The following is a 16381-nucleotide window of genomic DNA, read 5'->3' as shown; positions in this document are numbered from 1 at the left end:
CTGGATGCAGTTGTCTGAGGCACTTAGTGCTATGGTCTGGTTGACTGGCTAGGGCTGAGTGCTCGGTTGGACTGGATGAGCTTGGAGGTCTCTTCCAATCTGGCCGATTCTACAATCGGTTTTCTCTTCAGCTGCTGGAGGAGCTCCTCAGAGGGCAGGCTGCAGCTTGCACGAAGAGAAGAGCTGCACGGCCTGTGTCAGAGCTGTGTGTCATGGTGGTGTCCACAGGCCTTATGGCACATCCCTTGGGCACTGAGTGCCCCTGCAGGGGCTCAGCAGCAAGCCCTGGCACAGCCTGTGTGCGGCAGGTGGGGTGCAGTAGTGCGTTTGGGAGCTCCCGGCATGTGGGAGCAGCCTTTGGGTGGCTGCTGCAGACCCATTGTGAGTCACAGCAGCCCCAGGCTTGTGCCAGGGGGCCCTGCAGTACAGGGCACCAGGTTTGGCTTGGTCAAGTGTCCCTTTGCACTGAGCAGTGATGGGGCTTGTGTCACAGCTGGGCAGTGGACACACAGAGAGGTTTGCCCAGCCCAAACCACATCATGTCTGTTTTCACTTGTGTGGGACTTTGGGCAATATCTTGGAGTTTTCCTTCCTGCTATGGTAGCAGGGATGTGCTCCACGCCCCTCACCAGCCTTGCTGCCCTTCTCTGGACATGTTCCAGTACCTCAACATCTTTCTTAAATTGAGGGGTTGAGATCCTGTGTGCCTGTTTATGTGTCACTGTAGTCTGAAGGCTTCAAGAGACCATCACTTCTTGAGTGACGTGCTGCCATGAGATGACGTCACATCAGTCGCTGCAGAGATGGTGTCTGAAGCACTTAACAAGCCATTAGGTCCGTGTTTGGCATCACCAGCTAAAACAGAGCTCTGCAGCCCTTTAGGCACTCAGGCATGAAGAGCTGTGCTCACGAAGTTGTGCAAGTTCTGGAGCAAAGCTGTCAGAGTGCAGAGACTGTCAGTGAGTGTCCCCTTCAGCCTCAGCAGAATAAGAAGGAAGAACCCAGTGAGGGAAGCAAAGTGATGTGCTTTTTTCCTCCAGAGAGAGCTGGTACAGAAGGATGCTCTGTGTTTGTGTCACTGCTGTCAGCCAAGCCAGGAGCTCGTGGGTGCCGCTGTGCCAGCAGGGTCAGCGCATGGCTCGAGAAGCCTGCAAAGAGCAGCCACAGCTGCCCCACCTGGTCCTGCCGCAGCACTCACCGTGCTCTTTGCCTCTGCGGGGGCTCTCGGGGACCCTGCTCCCATGCGAGTGGTGGCTGCAGAGCCGAGGTCTGTGCTCTTGTGTGGTCAGACCTACCCTGGCATGTCCTGGTGCTAGCTCGGGCTGTTGAGGCGTTAGTTAGTAGATGTGTCTGACAGATGTCTTACCTTTAGCAGCAGTAACTACAGCTGAGCTCTTCCATTCCGCTCCATGTGGGGGGAGCTGAATTACAATTTCTGACTAAAGCACAGTCCCCTAGTTCCACACAGCTGTAGCATTAGAAATAGCAAGGCCACGAGTAGTCACTCTGCATTTCGTTCCCTCTGACACTAAGCTCTCTTGCGTGTAGTTGCGAGGAGAAGCATATCTGTGGCAGGAGCCCCGGGAGGGCGGGAGGGATGCTGGGGCGTTTGCGGCTCTGTCCCGGGGAAGCAGCAGGCGTTATCTGGGAGGCGAGGCTGCGGCTGCAGCATTCTCATTTTGTCAGAGGGGAACTGTTTGTTTTTCAGGAGCATCAGGCACGGAGACAATGCAGGCTTCTCACACGGACTTGCTTACGTTACGCTAGGAGTAAACTGCGATTGTTACCCGACGGCTGCGTGGATTCAATCATCGAAGTACTGAAAATATTATAATAGTGCCTGGCACTTTGCAGCTTCAAAGCGCTGCCAGCAGCAGTCAGGTCTAAGCACCGTGCCGGGGCAGTCAGACATTGCTATCTCGAGTCCTGCGGAGGCAGGGCTGGGGGGTGTTAGCCCTCGACGTGGTTGCATCATCCCATGTGAGACCAGAACCCCCCCACTGAAGGCTTGATAAACTCAGCTCCTTATAGGCAAATAACTCACTGCCAGCAGCGGCAGGGAAGGTTTTGAAGATGCTTTCCAGGCTGGTGGGGAGAGGGCAGGACATTTCAGTGCTCTTTTGGAGCAGCTGCTCAGGACCCTAAAACCTGCTCTGATGCATGTTTCATTTTGTGAGGGCCTGAAGCAGCTTTTGGAACAGTGGTGTAAAAAGCTTTGCTCTGTTCTGGCTTCCTGGCTGATGTGTTTTCACCACCTGGAAAAGTGTTGTGGAGACTGGAGAGAGTTAATTGTGGCCAGCCTGTGTCAAGCACAGGTCGTTTTTCCTTTTACAGGTTAGACCTTTGAGTTGAGTCCTTCGCTAAAGCAGCGTCTCTGCCATTTGTTTCTTTGGGGCTTGCAGCACGCAGGGGATAAGCATGGTGCAGGCAGGACACCAGAGTCTCAAACTGGCTAAATGTGAAAACTGATGTTAAAAGTTTAGAGCTGATTCTGATACTTTTATTTGTGTTAAGTTCCAAAGCCTGCACGCAGGTGGATGCTTGTCATGTTGGATGCAAACAGCAGGTGTGATCATTTCTTTGGACAGAGCCATCTCCAAGTTGCATTTTATTACCTTCTACATTACCTACATGGATTTTTATTCTGTGTTGGAGCATTTGCAGAATCTTTGCTTCCCACCTCAGGTGGTGGAACTGACCCCTGCCTGGCACTCACTGCCCCACTGATGTGTGAGTGTGGGTCAGGCTCTGAAAAGGTTGCTCACAACAAGCATTTGCTGTCACCTTGGGTGCTTCAGGAGCACTCAGGGCAAAAAGAGCTAGGGTTAGGAGCCTGAAGGCTGTGTGCTTCTGTCCTGTCCTGTGGTTCTCTTCTGGTTGTGTGCAGAACAGAGCACATTCCAGAGCAAAACTGGCCTAACAGGGTGGATGTGCCAGGGCGGGTACCCAACAGAAGGAGCAAAGCAGCATGGTGCACGTGGAACCCCCTCACTGCAAACTCTGTGCCAGGCTGTTCATTGTCAGGAGCTGTGGGTGAGCTGCATCAGGGTCTGTCACAAACCCTAGACTTTCTTGTTTCAGTACCGTGAATGCAAATAGGAGCCTGGGCTTGGCTGCACTCAGTCCTGCAGAGGAGAGCCAAGCAGCAGGTTCAGCGGCCCAGCTGGCAGCATGATGGTACCTGGTCTAGCTGGCCAGGCACTTGGCTCAGCTGGCTAAAGCAACACAGGGGGGGTTTAACCTGTCATCTCTGCCTGGCAGACAACACTAGGCTATGGCTGCACAGAGCAGGCTGGTGCTGTGCAGGGCCCTACTTCCTCCAGGACCTAGAGTGGTGAAACCCCCTTGCCCAGTACAGTCAGGTGTGGGGGCAGGCACCCTAATCTCCAGGCTCTGCGCCCGCCTTGCCCTGGGGGGTACCAGTGCTGCATCTCCCTGAGCTTTGGATCTCTCTGCCTGCAGATGCCTCTCGGTTGCAGTTTGTGGTGCCCAGTCAGGCACAGTGTGGTGTCTGAGTGTGTGGAGTGCTGTCACTCAGCAGGCCCTTCTGGAGGGCAAACGGAACATGTGTTTTTGCCTTCATTTCCCAGCCAATATAGTGCAGCCAGGGCTATTGGTGCTGTGACTTGCTGTTTCTTGTGAAGTTCTGCTAAGGTCTGTCAGTCTTATTCGTGATGCTAATAATTATGATGTGAGTAAGCTGCTTGCCTCCTTTATGAGTTGAGGCAAGTTGGCTCCCTAATAGGAGGCTTGTTTGTTGTTTTTAAGCTGGAAAATGGTATTTTTCCTCAGTTTGGAAAGGTGTTGCTCTGAGTGCTGTGTGTGTTTTTCCCATGGAATAGAGGCCAGCCCTCTCTATTCAGCCAGCAGGCTGTGGGCAGCGACCAAGGGCTCCCAAGCTGTGCAGTGGCTGAGCTGGAGGCTCTCGGCTTTGCTGCGCTGGTGAAGTGGTTTCACGTCGCAGGGCAGTCGGCTAGCAAACCTATCTGATAACCTAAGTGCCTTCGAGAGCCAGCCCAAAACACTGGGCTTGCCTCCTTGCCTTGGGTCACGGGCTTCCCGCTCCTGCCCAGCCTGGGAAAGCCCTGACCCTGCTGCCTTCGGGCAGCGCTGCTGTGCCAAGGAAGCAACAGGATGTGTGGGTCCTCGTGCACCTTCCGCAGCGCCTCAGGAGATGCTGACGCCAGCCCGCATCAGGGCGTTCCTTCCCTGCAGAGATCTTTCCAGCAAGGGAGGTCAGAATTTGTCCCTAATTATCTCTGCTGCCTCTAACCATAATGAGGGTGTGGTGAAGGTGATGGCCAGCACTTCTCCACCTGAGAGGAAGCGCCCCAGCTCTGCACTGCTGCTGTGTGTCAGCAGGGTGGAAGTGCTGCATCAGCACGTCCAGGACAAGTCCCTGTTAAGCCTGCAGCCACTCCGTTTCCACCATCTAAAGACAAGACAAGTTGTGTATCAAGGCAGGGGCTGACAGAGCCAGCATGGCCTTCAGAAAACCAGTGCCTTCTGTTTTTCCCTCTTCCATTTACCATTGCTTCACCTTTCACTGAAGAGGTTTAAAGACAGCTTGGATGAGCAGGAGGGAAGAACTAGAGGTGTTAGTCAAAAGAGGTCCTGTGACCTCCTGGTTGCTGTCCCAGCCCTGTGCCTGGTTCGTGACTCTCACTTTTACCTGAGAGTCTCAGAGGAAATGGTATAGTCTCAGTGCCTCGGCCATGCCATCAGGTTCCTGATCCCAGAGCTACCAAGCAGCTGGAAAGACAAACAAGAGCTGGCTCCACCTACCAGCAGTATGGAGACAGCAGCCCGTGAGATCCACAGCCCAAGAATGCGCACACAAAAGAAGCATTTCCCTCGGCCACCGCAGTAAAACCACCAGACAACCACATGCAGCATGTGATTTCCCCAAAGCATCAGCCCAGATCCCGACTTCTTTGTGCCACACAGTTTCCCAGGATCAGATCACAGTGGCAACGTAGAAAAGGCACTTTGAGGCACTGCAAATTAGCCATATTTTCCTAAGTGCTGTTTATGGAAAGTGTGGAGAGTGCTCCTGCTCCTCTGCGCCTGCCCAGCTGGCCCAGCTGCTGGCCCTCAGCTTCCAACCCTCTGCAGAGATCAGGGGAGTTTGTGGTGGAGCTGCTCTGCCTCGGCAGGAGACACCCAGCCTTACCCTGTGGAGCAAAAGCTTCAGCAGTCACCTGGGAGAGGTCATCTCTTGACCTGTAAATACAAAGCCTCTTGCCCTCTTCCTTGCACTGGTAATGGCAGCTGGCACGCAGCCCATAGTGGGCACCATGCCATCTGCTTGCCAAGGCTGCAAATGGCTTGAGAGAGCACCCAAACGTTTGGGAGCTTTGGGCAGTGGGACTCTGGCGTAGAGCAGGGATGGAGTGAGGCAGGATGAGTGCAGTTTTCCTTCTCCATCTCTGGTTTTGCACGTTGATGTCCAGGAGCTGCTCTGCTGTAAGACAGATCTCCTGGGCTCTATCAGAAAACAGTTTGGGCTCAGTGGTTTTTGAATTGCTGGGTTTAGTCCTTTCTTCTGGGGCTGTGTGGAGTCCGTTGTGCATTTCTGAGCTGTGAAGGGAGCCGTCAGTCAAGGATGATCACAGGCTGTGGCAGTAGAGTTCCTCCAGCGCTAATGAAACAGCAGCTGTTCAGACGTGGAAATGCAGTCTCGTTTTGCGTTACTTTGCTGCTCTCCCCTCCGTACTGGTGTGCCTCCTGCTGCTTTGGTGTCACAGGGGGTGGCTGCTGTGGCACTGATAAATGCAGTCACGTTTTGACAGGTGACAGGCACATCCATATGCAGCATCCCTTGTGTGGCCCTTCGGAGACAAGTGCGTTGCTGCTGTCGATGGCAGTGGATGTGCATCTGCTGCCATGTCACCTGCTAAGAAAATTGTCTCCATTTATAAACTGTCCTTCCCTCCCCCCAAAAATAATCATTGTAGGGGGCTGGATTTCAGATTTTCCAGAAATTGGTATCAGGTGGACTTGCACTTAGAGATAACGTTTTGTTGATGAGCAATTCCTTACAGTGAGGGTGGGCAGACACTGTAACAGGTTGCCCAGGGAGGTTGTGGATGCCCCCTCCCTGGAGGTGTTCAGGGTCAGGTTGGATGGGGCCTTGAGCGACCTGGGCTAGTGGGAAGTGTCCTCACCCATGGCAGGGAGGTTGGAACTGGATGAGCTTGAGGGTCCCTTCCAGCCCAAACCATTCTCTGATTCTGTGAATGGGGTAAGGTAGGATGGAGCTGAGAGGTTAACCCTGACTTGTGGAACCTCTGAGGAGGAGTGGGCCAGGACTTGGCCGTGCAGGCAGGAGCAGCAGGGTGAGCTTTTCACTTTGCATGCTGACCCACAGGGACTGGGCTGGAGCAGGCTGTTCTGACAGTTCTGTGTTTCAACAGGGAGAAGACTGCGAGGAAAAGCGTTCTACAATGTCAATGGCAAGGTGTACTGTGAAGAAGACTTCCTAGTAAGTAAGATTTCAGGCAATTCTTAGTTGCTTTTAAGTGAAATGGTTCTGCTCTAACGGCTGGTTTGCTTTAAGAGATGGTTTAGCCACCTGGGGCTTCCTGGAGTGCTGGCACCAGGGAGCAGTCACCACGATCTCCATAAAGGCAGGATCAGGTCCTTGGTTTGGAGGGGTGGCTACGAAACTGAGCACGTAACTGTCCAGAAGCCATCACAGAGTGTAAATTAGGAGGATAAACAGTGGAGCTGCTCGAGTCCGGGGCTTGAATTGCAGCCACGGGGCCTCGCCTGCCAAGCTGGAGCTGGAAGCCAAACATCTGGGGAATACCAAGGCTAGCAGGAGGGAGCCGTCCCCGGCCGGCGCACGTCAGCGCTCCGCACAATGTTGCTTTGTTGCAGGCGCGGCTTTAATCGGCGCAAGGCTCGCCCTGATGTGGGGCTGCATTGTGAGGAGCTGAAAACTCCTGGCCACGGAGGAGCAACTAATTTTCTCTCCTCCATGTGCCCAGAGGTTTTGTAAATGCTTTGCTTTAATAGAGACTGAGTCAGGAAGAGAGAAACGAAGGCTGTTGCTGAGCCGCGTTGTTCGCAGATGAAATGTTTGTGCAATTAAGGGCGAGGGCTGCGCGACGCAGGCAGAACGAGCTGATAAGTGGCAGACCATTTATAATTAAGACGGAGAGGACAGCGTGGCTGGAAATAGAAATTAGAGAGGAATGAGCTATTTTGGCTGAGGGGGTGGTGGGTTGGAGAATCAGTGTGCTGAAGTTCCACCTGCTTTATTTATCGAAATCCCAAGCGCTTAGACGCTTGAGTCTCCCATCGCTAACAACCCTGTGGCCGTGCTTTTTGCAGAGGAATTGCTCAGAGCCTATCCCACAGCAAAACGGCTCCTGGCAGTTGAGAAGTGTGCAAGTGCATTTCTCATCAGTGCGCTCCGTAACAGTGATGGAAGTGTCCGAAACAGAAGCCACCTTTGCCTTCAGGTGCTACGCACTCTGCTCTCCGCCCGCCGCAGCTGGCGCCGATGGGAAGGAGCAAATTGTGCTTAGCGTGGAAATTAAGTTTCTCGCTGAAATCTGTTTCACTTGCATTTTGGGGAGAAAATTGTCTTTTCTCTAATGACCTTTTCTCTCCAGCTTTTTTCGCCTCTCCTGTGTTTCTGCAGAAGCACAAGGAGAAGGAGAAGAGGTGGAGCATGAGATGGAGAGGCTCAAACCTTTGACATTTTTAACTCTTGGAATGCACTTTCCCCGTGGTCAGCACCTTGTGTCCAGATTGAGTGCCGTGGTTGTTACTGACTTGTAATTTCAGCCGGGTTGGGAGAATTCTAACTCTAAAAATTCTGTTTTCAAGGGATGTGATTCTTTAGCTCTTAGACACGTTCTGCAGTAGGACTTTGAACGGAGGAACTCACAGTGATTTTCTCAAGGAACTTGAGGTTAAGGATCTGATAGGAATAAATGTCTGCATGGGAGGGAACTGCTGGGATGTTTAAGGCACAGATTTAGAAGTCCAAGCCTCCTAGAGGTGTGTTTCAGCAGATTCCGTTGCACAGGGATGGGAGAAAAGCCTATCAGGGGCCTCAAAACTCAGCAGAACTCAAATGATTGCATTGTCCCTGCCCATGATAAGCTACCTGCTTCATCTTCTACCTACAGTTCCTCTTCTCTTGGCTTCCCCGCAGTGAACATATAGCTCCAGTGCTAGCAACTGCCTTGTTTCCTTAATAAAATGAAACCAGCTTTGCCTATTTTAGAGTTCTGTGGAGGGAGAAAGCTTAGAGCTGTTCTCAAAATCAGAGGAAAAGGCTACAAAGAAGCAATTTAAAAGGAAATCATTTGAACTGCTTCATATTCCCAGGTTTTGCTCCTAACCACTTGGGTACTCCAGCTGGCTCTAAAAGGAGGCTTTTTCAGTACAGAGCAGAGAGCCAGACGCCTCTTCTGTGTAACTGAGGATTTCAGTCTCCTGGTGGCTGATATGTGACACCTCACCCAGGCCAGATCACCTCTTTCTCTTTATCAAAGGCGATGGGTGGAGTTCACTGCAATATTATGTACGGTCCTGGAAGCCAAGACCTTGAGAGAAGCCGTTCTCAGATCCTCATAAATGGTTGGCACCTGCCGTAAGAGCAGCACTCGCTCTCCTTGGCTGAGCTGCCGCTGTGAGGCTGTGGCCCTCCCACTCTAGAAGCAGTTGCACTTCAGTGGTGAAATGCTGTGTGGGTCCCATTCTTTCAAGAGAGCTCAGTTGTCAGTTAAAGCACAGCAAGTGCCAGAGAGCTTTGACTGCCACATTGCTTCCAAAAAAATGGATCCATGAAAGTGTGATGTGAGCAGCAGTCCAAATCTGGCCCTGTCTCTGAAGAGTGCTTCTGATTCCTGGGTGGAAGGTGTTAGGAGAAATGGAGATGTTACTCATTAGGAGCAATTTCCACTGCCCAGCCATAAAGCTGTCCAAGGCACAGATACACCTCCAGGACCTTAGGCAATAGCCACGAGGTACATTCTTGCAGCAAATAGCTTCCCCACATGTCTGCTTTTGCTGAGGGCACAGATTATCTTCCTCTGCACTAGGCAGCTCACTTTGCACTTCATTCCAGGGAAGAGGTGTGCTAGACGTTTTTAGTCCCACTTGTGGAGCTGTAGATGGGGAAGGGAAGCCACAGCTGGCCTCACGAGGATGCAGCTGTGGGGCTCTGAAAGGATGGGTGAGGGCTGATGAGCCCTTCCTACCTGCAGGCCATGGCATACCTCTGCTTTATCTTGGCCAGCCCCCTGCTTCCACACCTGGTTAGCTGCAGATTCTCTCAGCACTTAAACTTCTGCCCCAGTCTAGCAGAGAGGTTGCCTGATCTCAGCCGTTTGTGGGGGGAGCACTGAAGGTTACTCAGTGGAAGGAGTAAAAAGAACAAACCCAACCCCCCGGGCTGTTCCTTGCTTTGCTTTAGCTCCAGGAAGATCCAGGTTTGTTTTTTTTCCATGCCACCTTAAAGTAGCAAGCCCAGCAATACCCAAGTCGTGTCTCAGCCCTGCTAGGGTAGTTATTTCATGAAAGGAAATAAAGCAAATGACAGTTTAATCCTTCCCTGAAAGCTCTCAGGACACAGATGGCTAACTGGCCATAACAGGGACACTGTTCCTGGTGAAGGGAACACAAAATAAGTGCCTTACTGTATAATAAATAATCCCAGTCAGGTGTTCTTGTTCCATTTTGCTGATAAATTGCTGCGTAATCATGGATGAAGGAAAAATAGCTCAAGAATTCCAATTTGTCTTCCCTTTTCAATGCTTAAATAACCTGCAAAGAAACGTAAAAGAAATTACTGTTTTTCTTGGCAAAAAGGACTTCAAAATGTCACCAAAGCAGCCTGCAGCCTGTATCTATTATCTCTCCCTCTCTCTTTCTCCTCCTTTTTGATGGCTTTTCCTTTTTCCCTTGAGGTAATGAACATTATTGAGTGGGGGTCCAGCAGACGTTCAGAAATGAGAGAATTCCTCTCTGGGGAGGAGACGAGAGGGAGAATGAGCCTCGTGACAGATGTTAGTTGGTTGCTTAATGCACTACTGGAGGACACTCAGATGCTCTGGTAGTAACCTGTTCTGTGCACCACAAGCTGCAGTGCGTAGCATTAAGGTCATCCACAACTTTCCCTTTAAAGATGTCTCTTTCATGTCTTAGCGCTTTGCCAGATTTCATCATTTAGGCTGCACTTCTTCATGCCAGGGTGTTGCCTCCAGCTAACTTTGCTGTCAGTCGTTGAAGTTTCATCTAAAGCTGTTCATCCACCTCAGGAGGAAGATCTGTCACTTGGCCTGTAAATCCTCAAAGAGAAAGGCTCTGGAACCTTTGGTCTGCACATACCAACCATACTGGGAGACCTGGTGCTTTGCAAGCCTCCAGCAGGCCTTTGGGTGTCCCCTTTCTGCCTGCCTAGCCCAGGGAGGTTAGCCCCTGTTAGCAGCCACACGGCAGTGCCTCTGCAGCTCCTGGCCTGGCCTTGTTCCCTCCTGGCAGGGAGAGGCAAGGGCTGAGGATGTGGCAAAGCAGGGCAAGCAGCCCACGGCCCCAGCAGAGCTGTCCTTGGCAACCCTCCAAGCTGCCTCTCAAGTCTTCCTTCTCTCCTTCCAGTCTGCTGGGGCTTCTGATCCTTCTCTCTCCTACAGCAGTGACTGGGACCTGCTCACCACACTCTGCCCCTCACTACAGCTGTAGCCTCTTTGCAACTGGCCAAGAGGGCCTCACCTTACAGCCACAGTTGTAAACCCCTCAGTGATTGTAAAGGATTAGAGTGTGCAGGACTGGTGGGGGGGTCCCAGGTGGAAATAGCCAGGACAGGCTGGGTGACTAGTAGCACATGAGAGCAGAGCTTACCCCTTCTCCTGCAGCACCAACCACCAGACCCTTGCCCTGATTTGCCCCCCTAGGCATGGCTGCAGTATAAATACGAATGCTACTGAGGCTGTGGCCAGTTTGTGCAGGTGCTGCTTCCCCAGCCTGGCAGCGTGTGAAATGGTCTGTCCCACTTGCTGGAGAGCCCCAGGGTGGTTTTTACCGAGTGTAATGGAAGCTGGTGTCAGCTGCAGTCAGAGCTTTGGTTTTCCATCTCGGGGAGTGTAGATGTTTGAAGATCCCCCCTGGGAGGGGAGCGCTGGGACCAGTGCCTTGGTCGGAGCCCGCTGCCGCTGAGCAGGACTTTCAGCGAACACAGTCAGCTGGAAGGGTGAATGATTGAAGCTGCAGGTGAGGGACATCCCAGAGCAAATGGTGCTCTAGGTAGCTGTGAGGATGTTGGGCTGGGAGACATGCTCTTCAACTGCAAACCCAGTCAGGGAAGAGACAGACATGGATGTCTGTTAATATGTTTGACAGAATGGTGGCACCAAAGCTTGGAAAGGGATTCATTGCAGTATTCCCAGTCAGGGAGTCTGGGAGCATTTTCAAGGCACTGGCAGTTCTAGGTTGGGACAGGAGGTGCTTTCAAGTTCCAGAGGCATCAGAAATGCCAAGCATTGCTGTGATCCCAACTCCTGTCACTGAAAACAAAGGCAAACAGACTGGAGCATGTTCCTATAACCCCTGCATGAGGCAGTGAAGTTCATGTTGGTGCTTGTGAGTGTCTCACACCAGCCTCTCCCTGCCAAAAAATATTTGAATACTTTGCTCCCTTAGCTTCTCCAGTACCTGTGGCATGCCAGTAGGCCTGCATTTATTTTAGATACAGATTTGGCTGTCATGGTTCATTAGGGTATTCCAAGCTGAGGAGTTGCACCAAATCTCCAGGTGGGCTTAAAATGCAGATTTAAAATACTCTAGGGGTAATCCAGCAGTGGTTGGCCTCTGCACTTGAGATCTGCAGGTGAAGACTTTGTAGAGCTGGCAGTGTGGGTCCACCTCTCACCACAGAGATGCAGTGCTAAGCGTGTCCAGAGGAGGGGAATAAAGCTGGGGAAGGGTCTGGAGGACAGAGCTGGTGAGGGACAGCTTGAGGCAACTGGGGTTGTTTAGTCTGGAGAAGTGGAACCTGAGAGAAGACCTCATTGCTCTTTACAGCTCTCTGAAAGGAAGTTGGGGTGAGGTGGGCTTGGGCTCTTCTCCCTAGTATCAGGTGATAGGATGAAAGGAAATGGCCTGAAATTGTGCCAGGGGAGGGTTAGGTTGGAGATGAGGAAAAATGTCTTTGCCTCAGGAGTGGTCAGGGATTGGAACAGACTGCCCAGGGAGCTGGTGGAGTCACCATGCCTGGCAGTGCTCAAGAAAGGTGTGGCCATGGCACTTGGGGACATGGTTTGGTGGCCAGGGTGGTGTTGGGATGATGGTTGGACTGGGTAATCTTGGAGGTCTTTTCCAACCAAAACAATTCTGTGACTCTACAAGTCTGTTGAAGCTGGTGGTGTGATTGCTGCTGACTTCAGGAGAAACTGCCAGGAAGCCATTGCAGAGGACAAATTGTTAAAGCTGGGACCTTTCTAAAACTGTGGGCAGTGAGACTGAGGAGCTAAGGGTGAGTGCTGCAGACACTGCGTGGCACAGCAAACTGCAGGGCTGCTGATGGAAGGCAGTTGGTGCTTTGAAATTGGAGACCAGCTGGAGTCCAGGCAGAACCCTCTGGGGTTAATAAAGGAGCAGTAGGCAGGCAGTGCCCGGAGCCAGGCGATGGTGTAGACACACAGTGTGCTGACACAGCTGTGCCTGATGCACTGGAGGGATGCTGGGCGCTTCCTGAGCTGGGTTAGGGTGCTGAACAGGTCACAGGAGTCGCTCTGGGCCATGGCACAACAGACAGGGTGGCACAGGTTTCTTTCTGAGATGCATCTCCATGAACCAACTTTGGCAGCCCTGCCCTGTTTGCCAGTGGAATGTTCCGATGAGCATGTTACATGCATCGTGCCAGAAAGTCACTCCTCTCCTTCCTCTTGAGATGCCGCTCAAAGAAGCCAGATTATCCCATTTTTTGTTAACATATTACTTTGAAAAGTAAATGACAGTGACTGAAGCACAGTCCAAAGAGCTGGAGCTCTTTCTAATAAGCTGTAGCTCCTGCCAAGCACTTCTGTAAGCAGACAGCATTAATTCATTTCTCTGGGAGAGTTAGGAAGAAACCAATTAAGAAGGTGATGTGTTTCCACTGCTGCAGTAAACGTTGGTATTAGCTGCTGTTACGTTTTGAGTGGAAATCTTTCCACAACTGGTTTGAATGAAATCCAGCCCTTCCCCTCTGCTGCAAGCTGTGCTCTGATGAAGTCTCTTTTGCAGTGTCCATGCTGGATGGCAGCAGTGGCAGTAAAGAGCCCATGGCAAGAGTGTGCTGTGCGGTGGGAATCAGGTGATGTGGGGCTGGAGGAGAGGAGGCAGAATTAAGGTGACTGCTTCAGATTGGTTTGGTTAAGTTGTTGTTACTGTAAAGCTTCCACAGGCGTTTGCTCCGAGATCTAGGCTGGCTCTTAACCAGAAGGTAGCTTGGGTGAGTGTTTGTGCATGGGTCCTCTATAGAAGAGGCCACCAGTGCCTGCCTGCTGAGGCAGGCTTAGCTGCCAGCTGAATTCCTGGGTTTTGGGCAGAGTTCTGTGGCTGGCCAGACCAACTGTTACCTCCGTGTGGAACATAAGTCCCTCTTTGCCCTACCCACGTCCTGCAGATGTAACAGAGTGAAAATGCAGAAGTAAGAAGACAATCTGCTGTGTTAGTGTTTCCTCAGGGACAGCAAGGCAGGATGAAGCAAGAGGATACATAAAAGGGTTTAATCAAGACGAAGAGTAAAGTTCCTGTAGTTTAATCTCTGCCACCTGCCCGAGGCTACCATATCTCGGGGGCTGAGAAGGCTTCATTTCGTTCAGTTCAATCACTGCATTTCAATACATGTGGAAAAAAACCCAAACCACAGCAACAACAACGAAACTCCATCTGCATGAGCCCAATTCGATATTTTCTCTCTCTCTTAACGTGATCCCATGAATTTCTTGCATTGTTGCGTCCCATGTACTAAGGGTCCCATGCAGAGAGCAGACAATGAAGCAGCGAGAAGACAGATGCTCTGCTAATGGGAAAGCGAGTTGAAGAGAGGCTGTGAGGGATTACAGGCAGCCTGGGGTTGGAATACATTATTAGCATAGCACCCAATTCAGGAATGAGTTTTCAGCGTTAAATGCCTGAAGCATTTTGGCCAAAGCTCCTGCTCGTCCCTCTCAAAAGCCCTTACAGCAGAAGTGAGGACTCCGAAGTCCAGGCTGAGCAGTCACATTGGTGACTTTGCAGTGCCGCAGCGGCGGAGCTTTCACAGCTCCGTACCATTGCCCAGGCAGCAACTGCCGCACCTCCTGAAATGTAACCCGCTCGGTCTGCTTGCACAAACCTTCAGCAGGTCTTGAACATCCTCATCAAAGAAGAAAATAGGCCTGAATGAGATTCCAGGGTCTGTTTCCAGGAGGAAGGTTTTGTTGTGTGGAGCGCAGAACAGCGGGGAGGTGCAGCAGCCTCTCTCCGGGCACGACCAGGCATGCGAAAGGGAAGCGCTGTGTCTTTTCGGAGAGCTGGCAGTGCCTAAGGTGGACACTTGGGGTCCTGACGGCTTTTTTTTTCATGCAAGCTATTCTTTCGATGCTTTTGCTTTTGAAAATCATGATGAGAACATCAAGCTGTAAAAGACCTTGGATAGACAACCAAGATTGGTTACAGGACTGAAGGCAGGCAGGGGAAATTGTTTCTTATAATAGTTGGCAGGATTATCCTCCGTGCATAATTGTTCATTATATGCTCAAAATTCATTGTGCGTTTCTTCTGGGCATACTGCACGTTAGACAGGGGAGGTAGAAACCCCAAGATTATCACAGGAGGACACTAACAGCCCTAACTATCCAGGACAGAAGGGGATTTGTTTTCTTCTTGCACTGAAACATTGGGCAGAATCATTAGAGACTTTTTTTTTTGCCTGTTTGATTACCAAAGTATCTTGGACAGCAAACAAAAGAAAAGTCAGCCAGCAGAGTCTACTTTATTTTACTCTTCTGTTCTAACACAGTTAACATATTTCTCAAGGTTTATTTCGTTTCCCAGAGTCTTATTTTATGTAAGTATGATCAGGAAGCTTAATTACAACATCTCAATTGATGCATATGAAGTGAGAGTGTATTGTACTGGGAAGAGGAGTCAGAAGGACCAGCCAGGTACCTGTGGGAGAGCACAGCTGGCACCAAAGCAGGAGCGAGGAGCAGCTACGTGCTAGCTCTTCAGCACGCTTTTGTTCTCTTTGCATCCTGCTAACTAGCATTTTATTTCTAAGAACAGAAGTGAGGAGAGTAAAGGGTAACACCTCATTGCCAGCTTTGAATTTCAGAGCTGTTCTTTTCCAGCAGCTTTCAGTGGTTTTATATATGCTTAATGAGCATCTGTGATGAATATTGGGAAAGTTCAGACTTTCCCTTTGCATTTGTCCTGGATGCAAAGCGGCTGTAGACTTCCCTGGTTTGAGATGGGTCTGTATTTACACTGTCTTACTGAGCTGCCAACAACACAACAACGTTTGAGTAAAAAACCCAAGCCAGCACAAACAAAACCCTTATCAAGTAAGGCTAAAACGGAGCCCTGTGCTGCTTCCATCTAACGGAAGCTGTGTGTATAAAGCACCTGGCATGCAGGAGGTGCGGCTGTGATTTGACTAAGGTCTTGCCTATCAGCCTGCGTTAGCTGTTTCACCTCAGTCTGGTTTTCATGTCTCCAGATCATGAGGCAGAGCTGGTGTGTGCAAAAGCTCTTTTTCCCCCTCCAATTATGTTAGTAGTAAAAGAGGTTACAAGTCTGCAGAGCATAACCTCCTTCTCTTACAGTTACCCAGTGCACAAGCTCTGGGGGCCAGTGACGCTTCTGCCACTCAGCCTCTCTGGGAAACTACCACTGGTGAGGCTCTTGGGTGTGCCGAGACGATAGAGAGGCCAGCCTGCCTTGTCTGCAGTCTGGAGCAAGTCACAACTTCTTTCTTGTTGCACACAAGGTTTCCAAAGGTTAATAATCAAGTGCTTCAAAGAGAGAGGTTGCCAATCTTAATTGGTATTTTAAGGTTTCATTTGTAAGCTCTGCTTCTAGGACCAAAAGCTTAGCACAACAGAGCTGTTGAGCTCTCCAGATGAAGAACACTGCAAAGCAGAAGGCTACAGGTGAACTACAAAAAGGGAGAAGAGAATTCCTTGTTTACCTTAAACCAGCAGTGCTTCCATCATGTAGAAAATGGTGCTGCTGGGATCTGAGGCTGATCCTTCCTTTTCAGTCCAAATTGGTTCAAAGCACAAGCAGAGCTGCATCCAGAACCCTTACTGAGCCAGTTCTGCACTTGGTGTGGGAGCAGTGCTGTGCTCAGAAAAGAATGCAGTGGCAAAAGACAGCTTCCCCAGCCCGTAAAATA

The 16381-nt window shown here is 50.9% G+C and overlaps 1 protein-coding gene across 1 annotated transcript in view; it reads left to right on the top strand.

Moving 5' to 3' along the window:
* Positions 1 to 16381, top strand: part of WTIP (WT1 interacting protein) — an 81419-nt gene that overhangs the window by 50875 nt on the left and 14163 nt on the right. Inside the window, exon 3 of the mRNA XM_064159899.1 lies at positions 6417 to 6484. Within this exon, the coding sequence (XP_064015969.1) occupies positions 6417 to 6484 (68 nt within the window). The remainder of the gene's footprint in view (positions 1 to 6416; positions 6485 to 16381) is intronic.

The sequence above is a fragment of the Pogoniulus pusillus genome, chromosome 20 (assembly GCF_015220805.1).
Source record: "Pogoniulus pusillus isolate bPogPus1 chromosome 20, bPogPus1.pri, whole genome shotgun sequence".
Classification (NCBI taxonomy): domain Eukaryota; kingdom Metazoa; phylum Chordata; class Aves; order Piciformes; family Lybiidae; genus Pogoniulus; species Pogoniulus pusillus.
The sequence above is the reverse complement of the archived record's forward strand: the minus strand, read 5'-3'. Positions and strand labels throughout refer to the sequence as shown.